Source organism: Dromiciops gliroides, chromosome 3 (assembly GCF_019393635.1).
Source record: "Dromiciops gliroides isolate mDroGli1 chromosome 3, mDroGli1.pri, whole genome shotgun sequence".
NCBI lineage: Eukaryota > Metazoa > Chordata > Mammalia > Microbiotheria > Microbiotheriidae > Dromiciops > Dromiciops gliroides.
The window spans coordinates 225,061,105-225,073,542 of NC_057863.1; the positions used below are offsets into that span (position 1 = coordinate 225,061,105).

At 36.7% G+C, this 12,438-nt stretch overlaps 1 protein-coding gene across 1 annotated transcript in view; it reads left to right on the forward strand.

The window, feature by feature from the left end:
- The window catches only part of ARHGAP6 (Rho GTPase activating protein 6), a 670,816-nt gene that overhangs the window by 641,647 nt on the left and 16,731 nt on the right, over positions 1-12,438 (forward strand). Inside the window, exon 10 of the mRNA XM_043996656.1 lies at positions 10,408-10,505. Within this exon, the coding sequence (XP_043852591.1) occupies positions 10,408-10,505 (98 nt within the window). The remainder of the gene's footprint in view (positions 1-10,407; positions 10,506-12,438) is intronic.

Below are 12,438 nucleotides of genomic sequence, written 5' to 3' on the forward strand. Positions count from 1 at the left end.
CCTCAGTTCATCAGAAGGAATCCACATCATACTATAAAAATGCAGTAGCATATTTTTTTCCTACTAGTGCTGCTTTCTCAGAGACAGAGGGAGGAAAAAAACAAGCCCCACCCCATTCATCCATGAGAGATGGAATGGAGCAGACAAATGTGGGAAGGCCAGGGTGTTCCCATCAGACAGCAGCATCTCTCAGAGCTGGGGAAGAGCACCCTGCACGTGGGAAATTCCAAAGGAGAATTACTGGGAGCAAGGGTCAGATTCTGGGATTAGAGCCCCCAGCCAAGCTTGGTCTTCTCTTCCTTAGCTAATGCAAATTTCATTTTCATAAGCTTTTTTGGCGGGCATCTGTGCTTGCAAAGTCACAGAGAGAATCAAAGCAATTACCCAGCTTAATCTAACCAGAAAATACCCCAAACCTAATTTTTATAGTTATCTGGTTATTTATTCAGATTAATTACCTTTTTTTTCTATTTCCCTAAGCGTTAAAGATTTTTTCTAATTTAGCATTTCTTTTTAAGTGGTGTCTTAGCTTTGAAGTCTGTTTCCAAGACTATGGAAGGGACCCTTAGTTTCTACCTGGTAAAAACAAAATAAGATAAAGTAAAATATAAGAGGAGAAGGGAGATCCACTATAGGTAAAATCCCATCATCACTGATACCTTGCAAAGAGGCTATTTTGTGATCCCAGCAGATGGTTCATAGGATCAGGACTTTGTTGATCTGATTACAACAGATTGTTTACATCAAAACAAGTGCTTGTTTCTGGTCTCTGTCCATTTAATCTCACATTTCTTAAAATGAAAGCACTTTGTATGATAGGCGAAGAGAAGAGAAAATTGAGTTAGTTTATACATTACTGAGTTGCAGTCCTGAGGCAGACATTTAACTGTGTTTAAGGCAAGATATGTAACCTCTTAGAGTTTTATTACGTACCTCATTATTGTTGTTCAGTCATTTTAATTGTGTTCTACTCTCCACTGACCCCAGTTAGGGGTTTTTTTGGGCAAAAATACTGGTGTGATTTGTCATTTCCTTTTCCAACTCATTTTATAGGTGAGAAAACTGAGTCAAGAGGGTTAAGTGACTTGCCCAGGGTCACACAGGTAGTAAGTGTCTGGGGCCAGATTTGGACTTAGGAAGATGAGTCTTCCTGACTCCAGGCTTGGCGCTCTATCCACTGGGCCACCTAGCTGTCCCACCTACCTCATATGAGTCATTATTAACATTTCATTTTTACCCAGCTTTTGATTATAGATTTAAAGTTGGAAAGTGCTTCAGAAGCCATCAAGTCTAACTCCCTCCTTTTACAGATAAAGAAATTAAGGCTCAAACAGATTAACGTACTGCTCGAGGGATCACACAACTAATAAGAATCTGAGGTGGTATTTAAAGCCAAATTGTTTTGACTCCAGGTCCATTGTTCCATCCATTATACTTGCCTGCCTCTCAGGATGCTACCTTTCTTTCACGTTCATTTACTCCTTCTTCAGACATCTCAAACAACATAAACCAACCTAATCTCACAAGTGACCCATCCAGAATCATCGATCACACAAAAAGATGCTGGAGACCAGAAAAGGAAATAGGGTAGTTCATATATCTCTAGGCCTCCTCCTAGTAGGGTACCATCACTTCTTTATACAGTCTAAGTCAGTGGAGAGAAGCAAGGGCCGAATAGTTTTATTTCCAGGTCCTGTAGATTTTTTGCATCCCGTGTACATTAACCAAGGGCCACCAGAGCTCATAGGGGGATTTTATCCATTTGCCACGGCAGTTATAAAGCCATCCAAAGCATATTCTTAGTCAAAATAGAAATGTTGACTTTGGTGGAAGGGACCTAGTAACAAGGACTGATTGGAGTGCTCTGGGAACTGCCCTCCAAGCAATTCTGTTAATGACTTCCTTTTGGCAGCTGAGAAATGCAATAAGCTTCCCACTTCTCTCCTCATTCATGTGATCTGGGAGAGAAACCTTGGTTATTCAGGGTTTTTAATTTGGTCCAAAGGACAAGCTACTACAGGTGGGCCTTCTTAACCCTGATGGTTTTATTCTTTTTATCTTTGGATAAAAGGTACTTTGATTCTGAGACAGGACAGGGAAATGAAAATAACTTTTTTTTCCTCTTTAGGGAAAGCTCTGCAATTAAAAGAGACATGTTACAATCTAGAGGATTGATTATTAGAGTTAACATCTCCATAGAAACATGCAGAAAGAAAACCCCAAATTACTAAAAAGCCAAATTTATGACTGACAAGCAATGCAGAAGCATTGAACTGAAAGTACAAACTACAGTTTTGTGGGAGATTTTGTTTTTTTAAATGAACTTTCTCACTGATATGTACTTTCAAGTAAGGTTTTGAAAGTCACATTCATAACGATCATCTTTCATTTTTCTAAATACAAATGTATAGTTGGTAAGAATACAAAAACAGTCATATCTGAGACATTTATTATGATGCTTATTTCTAGAATAGTTGGATGAAGAAAAAAAAGTCTGCAAGATGTATAGGAGTTCCTTCTGGTGACCCCAGCCAGGAGGAAGAAATGTATTTTTCAAACTTCCAAGGATTAAAAGGAAAGGACACTTTTGTTTATACTGATAGCATGACATTTGTACTACTTACAAATAGAAAAACATCTGGACCAGAGCATGTAACCACAGAATTCCATGAAGAGCTACAAAACTAGGTTATTGTTTTGGTTTTCTTCTCTAGTCAAGAGCAAATGAGCAATTACATACATGCATGCATACACACATGTATGCATGCATTTTGTATATAGATACATAGATGTACGTATTTATATCTATGAAAATATCAATACTATTATCTATATGTAGCACCTGCTAAATACAACATGTAGCAACTAAGAGACACTGTAGTGGATAGAGTGTCAAGCCTGGAGTCAAGAAGACTCATGTCTGTGAGTTCAAATCTGACCTCAGACACTTACTAGCTGTATGACCTTGGGCAAGTCACTTAATTTTATTTGCCTCAGTTTCCTCATCTGTAAAATGAGTTGGAAAAGGAAATGGCAAACCACTCTAGTATCTATGCCAGGAAAACTCCACAAGGGGTCATGAAGAGTTGGGCATGACTGAAATGACTGAACAACAGCAAATTACAACATACACATTCTTTACTGGGCGTCCACTTTGCTCTGTACTATAGTGTACCAGGTTTTATTTCATAAGTTCAGAATAAAATAAAATTTTTTAAAGAACAAAAGTTGTTCTGTGTTCTTGGAGCTTAAAGTCAATCCATTTGGAAGGAACAGAGAAAAGGAAGAACTAAAAATCAAGAGATCATAAGATCATAAATGTAGTTATAGATGAGGAAACTGAGGTCCAAAGAGTTGAAGTGCTATGGCCACACAGGTACCAAATGGAAGAGTCAAGATCTGAAACCACTTCCTCTGACCCCACATCCTTTCCAATGTACCAGGCATTAAAAATCCTTAAATAATAGGGACAATAAGGAGCAGCTAGGTGGCACAGTGGATAAAGTACTGGCCCTGGATTCAGGAGGACCTGAGTTCAAATCCAACCTCAGACACTTGACACTTACTAGCTGTGTGACCTTGGGCAAGTCACTTAACCCTCATTGCCCCACCAAAAAAAAAAAAAAGAATAGGGACAATAGAGCAGCGGAAATATATGCATAGCATTCGACCATATATATAACCAGAGTAACTTGTCACAAATTCTGTGGGGGTTTGTTGGAATGATGAGAGTAACTGGAGCCAAGTCATGATGTGAAAGCTTCACAGAGGAATGGCTCTTGGGGGATGTTTTTGAAGGAGGAAGTACAGGGGGTGTTCCAGGTTTGGGAAAAATGGAATGAGCAAATACTCAGAGACAGGAACAGATGAGTCATCTATGAGGACAATAAGTTGGCTTCCTTAGCTGACTTTACTAGCTGGAGCAGAACAAGGAAACCACAAGTAAGTTATGGGGGGGGTAGGAAAGGAAGAAAAGGGGGAGGACAGAAACGAAGAGAAGAATGATTCTGGAAAGATGGGACAGTGGAATGGTCACTGGATTGAGTCACAAGACCTCCATGGAAGCCTCAGCTCTGCCTATTAATACATTCATTGGCCAGACCACTCTTTTTCTCCTCTCTTGGCTTTCATTTCATCTCGGCAAGGTAGAATGAATAGAAGAACAACTTTGGAGCCAGAAAGACCTCAATTCAAGTCTTGCCTGTGACACATATTAGCTATATGGCCATGGGCAAATCATTCATTTAACCTTTCAGTGCTTCAGATATCTCTTTAAAATTTAATTAAATAAATAGAATCATGTATAGAATGATTTCACATAAATATGTGTGTGTATATATATGTACACATACATACACACATAATATTTGTATCTAATGATAGGGGAGAAAAAGGAGGTAAAAGTTACACAATAACTTTAATATATATTTAAAAGGAATAGCAAGTTAAGCATAATAGATTTGCAGTTTCATATATAATCCTCTTTTTCTGTTCTATTTTATGGAAATGCTTGTTTTATTTCTTATGTTCAAAATAAAATAAATAAACATTTTAAAGACTGAATTGTATATTTAGTGAAATCATCTGTGTGGATGAAAAAAGAGGACTAGCAGGGACAGCTAGGTGGTACAGTGGATAAAGCACTGGCCCTGGATTCAGGAGTACCTGAGTTCAAATCCGGCCTCAGACACTTGACACTTACTAGCTGTGTGACCCTGGGCAAATCACTTAACCCCCATTGCCCCACCAAAAAAAAAGAGGACTAGTATAGGAATCAGGTTAGTTATGAGTTCTTAATATTTTAAAATTATTTATTTTTACATTGTCATGGACATTTTTGGCAGGCTGATAAAACTTATGGACCCCTTTTCAGAATAATGTTTTTAAATGCATCAAATAAAATGCATAAAAGTACAAAGGAAACCAATTATATTGAAATGGTTATCAAAATAGAATTTTTTAAAACTCACAGACCCCAGGATATGAATTTGTATTATAGTACAGGGCAGCTAGGTAGTACAGTAGAGTACAGGTCTTGGAATGATCCTGAATTCAAATCTGACCTCAGACACTTACTAGCTGTGTGACCCTGGGCAAGTCACTTAGCCCTATTTGCCTCAGTTTCCTCATCTGTAAAATGGGCTGGAAAAGGAAATGTCAAACCACTCCAGTATCTTTGTCAAGAAAACCCCAAATGAGGTTGCAAAGACCCGGACACAACTGAACGTTATGGCAGAAGAAACAATGGAATAGGACTCAGAGGATCTGGCTTTGAATCCAGTAATAATCACCAGCATTTACAAAGTACTTTAAGGTTTGCAAAATGTTTGACACATTTAATCCTTACAACAGCCCTGCAAAGTAGATGCCACTTTTCAGATGAGAAAACTCAGTCTAAGAGAGTTTAAGCAACTTGCACAGAGTCACAGAGCTAATAAGTATCTGAGACAAGATTTAAATTCAGGTCTTTCCAATTTCTGGGGTAGCTAGATGGCACAGTGCTAGGCCTGGAGTCAGGAAGACTCATCTTCCTGAATTCAAATCTGGCCTCAGACACTTACTAGCTGCGTGACCCTAGGCAAGTCATTTAACCCTGTTTGTCTCAGTTTCCTCACCTATTTCCATCTGGAGATGGAAATGTCTAACTACTCCAATATCTTTGCCAAAAAAGAAAAACATCAAAGAGTTGGACATGACTTAAAAATGACTCAACAACAACAACTTTTTAGTTCCAAATCCAACACTAAATCCATTGCACCACTTCCCTGCCTATTTTGTTAAATATTTCCTCAGGTTGCACTCTGAAGTATTGTGAGCTGCACACTCCATGGGTAGGCATGTTTGACGTCTCTGCTCTAGACTATGAAATGCCCCTGAAAGCGTAGCCAATCAAGCTGGTTCATTAGTACTTAAATTCTAGGCAGACATTGCAGATGAACAATGAACTAGAGTTAGAATCCCATATGAAAAATATAGGCTGGATTGCATTTGGGAAATAAGATAACACTTTCAGTGACTTCACACTGCTCCATGGGAAAAAATATTTTTAACATGTATATTCTTCGGATGATGCTCTTGGCTATGCATCATGGACCACAATCTTCAAAGAATAAAAATTGATTCAAAGAGCAGTGGGTGAAATTGAGATGGGCATAAGAAGATTGCAGTATATTACCAGTAATAATACTTGGAGAAGTTTATAAAATATATCATCTATGATTGGAAAAGGAGACAGGCCATTTATGAACCGAGGGCAAGGAATAACAGATGGATTTCCTAAATGATATCCTGAAAGGTTAAAAGACATAGAGGAAAGTCTCCTAGCATGTTAGGTAGACATTCTAAGGAGAATTTATGGCAAAACATGAACAAGAATCTCATAAGATTATTGAAATCTGCACCGTGGAAGGAAATACTTTGATAATATTATAGATCCAGTGAAGAATAGAAATAGAATCTTTCCTAGGTCCTAGTGTCCTGCACACACAGTAAGCTCTTAATGAATTATCATTTTTTTTTTGCTTTCAATTTCATTCATTCCCTCCCCTCCCCCCGGGATTACTTAAAATTGTATAGATAGTTTATTTTCAGTGACTCAGTATCATCTCAGTAAACATAAATGTTATTTGGAAATTACTCTTCCTTTTTTGCTGTTGTTTATGCTCTTTACTCTGTTAAAAAATGAAATACAAACCAATAGTCATTTCTTAAAAATTGTTTCCCATTAAGAAGTACAGAATCTTAGCTCTTCATCACTCCTGAAAGAGGGCTCAATAGTGTTATTCATACCTCTATCAATACTCATGTGAAGTCCCACAACATAAGAAGGTCACCGTTACTTTCAATCCAGGGCAGAAAAAGTTTCCAGTCCCAAGAGATCATTCCTTGACCTCCTGTTTAAACAAGAAGATTTCATGACTTTTGCTAATGATAAATTTTGGTTAATTAAGTCTTGGTGCTTATTAGACCAATTAAACTGAAAGAGAGTGACTTTGAGTAAAAGCAGGCATAGCGAAAACAAATGAAGAAAAGAGCTCTTTCTTAAGAAAGGGATTCCTGGGTCACTCCAGAATAGGGACAATTTTGCATATGACCAACTAAATTTATATCCAGAACTGAAGAGGAAAACAGTGTGTGAAAGTGTGTAATATCAAAAAATGTGATTGTGTATATGGTACCATTAACAAAAAATAAAGCATTTTTTTCTCTTCCACACTATTGCAGATTTTCCCAGGAAAAGAAGAGGTTCCCTTATTTCTGCAAACCATAGTTTTCTGGTTCATGTCTTATATGTGTTTATTAACAGAAGTGGCATGACTCTCCTTTTCCAAGTCCTCACGACTCAGCAACACAAACTCTGGGGCCACCAATGAGATATAATCCATTGATATACCATCTGGAAGGGGGACAAAATAAATATTTTTTTGTCCAATTATGGTCCTCAGTCAACTTCCCTCCATAAGCTTACAGCAGCTTTGTCTCTGTTGGAATAATACTTTCTCCTTAAATATTTTATTATTTATTTTATTTGCATCTCAACATTAGAAAACTGTAAAAGTCAAGTTCAACATTTTCCCTCAAATTATTGCATTTAGAGTTATTCTGACTGTAATGATTGGAATGACACCACCTGCTGGAGACTTATTGTAGAAGAAGTGAAGGTCTTTGAGGGCAAGACCAGGAGTCTTTTCTTTGGCATCAGGAAGTGACGCTGGCTAGTGGGAGGAGGAAGGAAGAGACTGGCGCTCGGTCTGACTCTCTTTCCTTTGGACTCTGGTGGAGAGCGGAGCTAGAAATGTGCTCTCCCTTTAATAGATAGGAATCTAGGCCTTTCTCTCTCTCTTTACCAAATTCTTGTTTTCCTTAATAAATGCTTAAAAGCCTAACTCTTGCTAAAGCTTATAATTTATTGGCGACCACTCATTAGATATTTTAGACAGACCAGCTAGAATTTTAGCCCTTAACATGACTTATTAACTCTGGGTTTGATATTGAGGAAAACATGCAGTTGATCTGGGTTAGGAGACAAGAAATTTAGGGGACAGAGGAGGGTATTTGAGGAAGCAGGATATGAAGTCACCTGCTGAAAGTGAATGGCTCAAGGCAAGAATTGAAGGAGAATGGAAAAAATTTTAAATAGACACAGTGAATTCAGGGAATCAATGTAGATGAGTTAAAAATTTCTGAGTATTGGGCAGCTAGGTGGCGCAGTGGATAAAGCACCAGCCCTGGATTCAGGAGGACCTGAGTTCAAATCCGACCTCAGACACTTGACAGTTACTAGCTGTGTGACCCTGGGCAAGTTACTTAACCCTCATTGCCCTGCAAAAATAAAAATAAAAATAAATACATAAGCAATAAAGAATCATTATTAAAAATTTCTGAGTATCATTGAAGGTCCAATGAAGAGAAAATAGCATTCAATCAATACAATTCCATGAGTTTCTTCCAAAAAGACTTCAGTAGTCCCTTCATTTTACACATGAGGTATATGAAGTCCTCAGTCAGTCCACATCTGGCTGACTTGATCAATATCTCTGACACCATATATATTTCTTTAAAGTAGAAATGAAAAGGGCTCTGAGACGTATCAGTGTTATCTATCACTGAAATATGGTAATTGCCTTAGAGTCCTTGAAAGCATACCCTCTACATACTATTATATCTGTTCCTGTAAAAAAAGTAACTTTAAGATTACATAGCTACTCAGATCTTTTTGTGGTGGCAAAGAATTGGAAATTGAAGGGATGACCATCATTTGGGGTATGACTAAACAAGTTGTGGTATTTGATTGTGATGGAATACTATTGCATTATGGGAGATGATGAGCAGGATAGTTTCAGAAAAACCTGGAAAGATATACATGAACTGATGCAAAATGAAATGAATAGAACCAGGAAAATGTTCTATATAACAACAGCAATACTGTGTGACGATCAACTGCAAATGACTTAGCTGTTCTTAGAAATACAATGATATAAGACAATTCTGAAACGCATGATGAAAAATGCTATCCAACTCCAGAGAAGAGTGAAGCATACTTTTTTTTTAATCTTTCTTTATTTTTCTGTTTTCTTGTTCTGTGTTCTCTTTTGCAACATGGCTATTATGGAAATCTGTTTTGCATGACTGCACATGTATAATCTCTATTAATATGCTTGCCTTATTAATAAGGAGGAAGGGAAAGGAAAAAAGAAGATAATTTGGAACTAAAAAATTATAAAAACCAAGGTTAAAAATAGTTTTACATGCAATTGAGTAAAAAATAAACTGAGATCCTCTGACCCTAAATCTAATACTTTTTCCATGCCATCATGTCACTTCATATGGATGATAAGGTCCACAGGTAGTCATGTTTCTGAGTTATTCGTGTAGGGTGAAAGTGAAGGTCAGAACAATACCATTAATAGGCCTATATTCTAAAGAGATCAAAGAAAGAAGAAAAGGACTTATAAGTTCAAATCTATTTGTAGCAACTTTCTTTGTGGTGGGAAAGAGTTGGAAACTAAGGGAAATTGGGGAATAACTGAAAAAATGATGATATACATGTGTGATAAAATTCTATTGTACTATAAGAAATTATAAAAGAAACAGTCAGAGAAACCTGGAAAGACTTGTATGAACTGATACAAAATAAAGTGAGCAGAATCAAGAGAATAATTTATATAATGCCAACAACATTGTAAAGACAAAGAACTTTCGATGACTTAACTCTGACCCATGCAGTGACCAACCACTTTTCCAGAAGACTTATGATGAAACACACTACCCACTTCCTGGCAGAGGTGAACTTAGGGTGCACAATGAGACATATTTTTGACATGGTCAATGTGGGGATATGTTTTGCTTGACTTGTAATACATATGTTACAAGAGGTTTTTTTCCTTTTCTTTTTTCTCAATGACAAGATTGGGTAAGGAAAGGAGGTAGAAAGAAAATGTAATTTTTAAGGGAAAAAATGTAATTTTAAATTTTAAAAAAGATAGTGATAGGGGCAGCTAGGTGGCGCAGTGGATAGAGCACCAGCCCTGGAATCAGGAGTACCTGAGTTCAAATCCAGCCTCAGACACTTAACACATACTAGCTGTGTGACCTTGGGCAAGTCACTTAACCCCAATTGCCTCACTAAAAAATTTTTAAAAATTAAAAAAAAAAAAGATAGTGATGGTTAACATTCTGGATGTGAAAGTCAAAGGACACAAAAGCCAAGAAGTTGCCTTTTAACAAAGCCTCAGAGTACGATTATAGTCAATAAAACAATAATCTTCTTCCATGATACTTAAAGCTGCTTTTTATTTCTGTAATCTCTCAAAAAAAAAAAAAAATAAACCAACACATACAACAATCCCATATTCTCCTAAGCTTTTTCTCCCTGATTTTCTTTTCAACTAGTTTTTATTCTTTCAGGTTCCTCCAGATCTCCAGAATGAAGTTTTGATCAGCCTATTAGAGACTGACCCTGATGTTGTGGACTATTTACTCAGAAGAAAAGCTTCCCAATCATCGTGAGTACTCTTGTTTTTTATCCTCTAACTTCGTGTTGGGAATTTCCGTTTCTGTTGGGAAGAATTAGAAAGGTTGCCAGTTTCCACGGCATTTTGTGCTCTCTTTCTAAACATAGGCCGTTCCCACACAGGACAAAGTTTAGTGGAGACTTGGCAAGCAACTGGCTTGATTTGATTGATGCAAACACCCAGACCAGATAATTTAGAGCAAAAATTCCACTTTAGAGATTTACCTTGATCATAGGACCCTAATGCTAGCCAGATCTCCACTTCATTCTATCTGAGTAGATATAACATTAGAACATTCCCCTTTTAATTACATCAACTTTGCTAAGGAAACCAGGGGTTTCCTGGGTTGTTTAGGTTCTTTTAGACATATTTCTTGGATGGGGGAGGGGGAGGAAGAACCAAGTGTTAGCTAGTAGGAACTCCAAGGCACACTGATCTGTCTACCACTAAAATAATAGGGTGGCTGTTTCTTAGAGGCCTTTAAAGCATACCTTCCTTGATACCATTTTACCATTGACTGTGGAGATTACATACTGCTGAAAAACTTAAAGATATGTTGAAGAGCTTTAACAGAACCCCACTTATTTGAGTCTGTGTACCTACCAGTCAATCTGTTACCTATTAATGCTCTCATGCATTTTTAAATTTATTGTTTCTATTTATAAAAATGTGTTCTGGGTCACTGAATACACACATTAAACACTATGCACTTGGTTTTAATAAATGGAAATGAAATCCATGCAAAATTCCATGCCTTGTATACTTGGACTTTGAATTATACAAAATAGTATGGCTATTAAGAAGTTATTTGATTGATTTGCTCAATGCCAACAGTCAAATCAGATAATGCATACAAGTAACTTTAGAATTTTCACATCTGTTTAGGTACTTTGGGGAATATATAAAAGATAAAAAAGGCATAAGTGCTAGCAAATAGTGCAAAGGGTTCCGAACTTCATTCAGTATGTCTATAACTGAATTAGGATACCTAGATCTTTGAGGCTTGTAAAGCATACCTTACACGTATCATTATATTTTTTACTATAGAGCACATATATTGTTGGACTACTTAAACATAGCCCAAAGTGTTAAAAAAAAATCAGGCCCTCAATTATTGGTACTGATTATCCATACTGGTCAAATTAGTGAGTAAATGCCAAATTTTCTCTACAGATATAGCTTACGAATAATAATGAGTATTCAAGATAAAATCACCTCCAGTCATGAGGGGTGTCATTACCAAGGAATAAAGGTTTTAATGTGTAGTAACACAAAAATGTTCTGGTCTCTACATGATTATGTCATTTTCATTATTACTTTAATGTAATAGGCTTAGAACAGTGTCTATTCAAATGTCTCTTTTTCTTTCGCTTTTTTTTTAAACCAAACTTTAATAGAGAAAACTGTTTTATTAGAGTATTTTAAGGAATTTATTGAAAAGCAAGGGTATTAGGTCTCCCTCTTCCTTCTTTCAGCTGCCTTTAGGGCTCCCAAATTATCAATAGCACTTATTGCCTTTCAGTGCTACTAAATTAAGATTTGTTATTCAGAAAAGAAGAATTTTTCATTGGTTCATTCTTTCAACTAGTATTTATTCACACCTACTATGTGCTGAGCATCATGCCCTTCTAAAATCAACACTAATCTGTAAGATATTCTGTTTTAATTAAGGCTATTGTGACAATAGTAAACCCTCTCTCTCTATGTGTATGTATGTGTGTATATAGACATATACATATATGTATATACATATGTGTGTTAATATTTATACTCATACACATATAATATGTATGTATATCATGAATAAAAGCAATAGTGAACATAGGATATGGTGGGGAACAATAAGGAAATGGGCTTATTTAGAAAGAATTCATATTAGGAGGGTTGGAGGTTAGCAGAAACTAAAGTTGGATGGGCCAAGTGG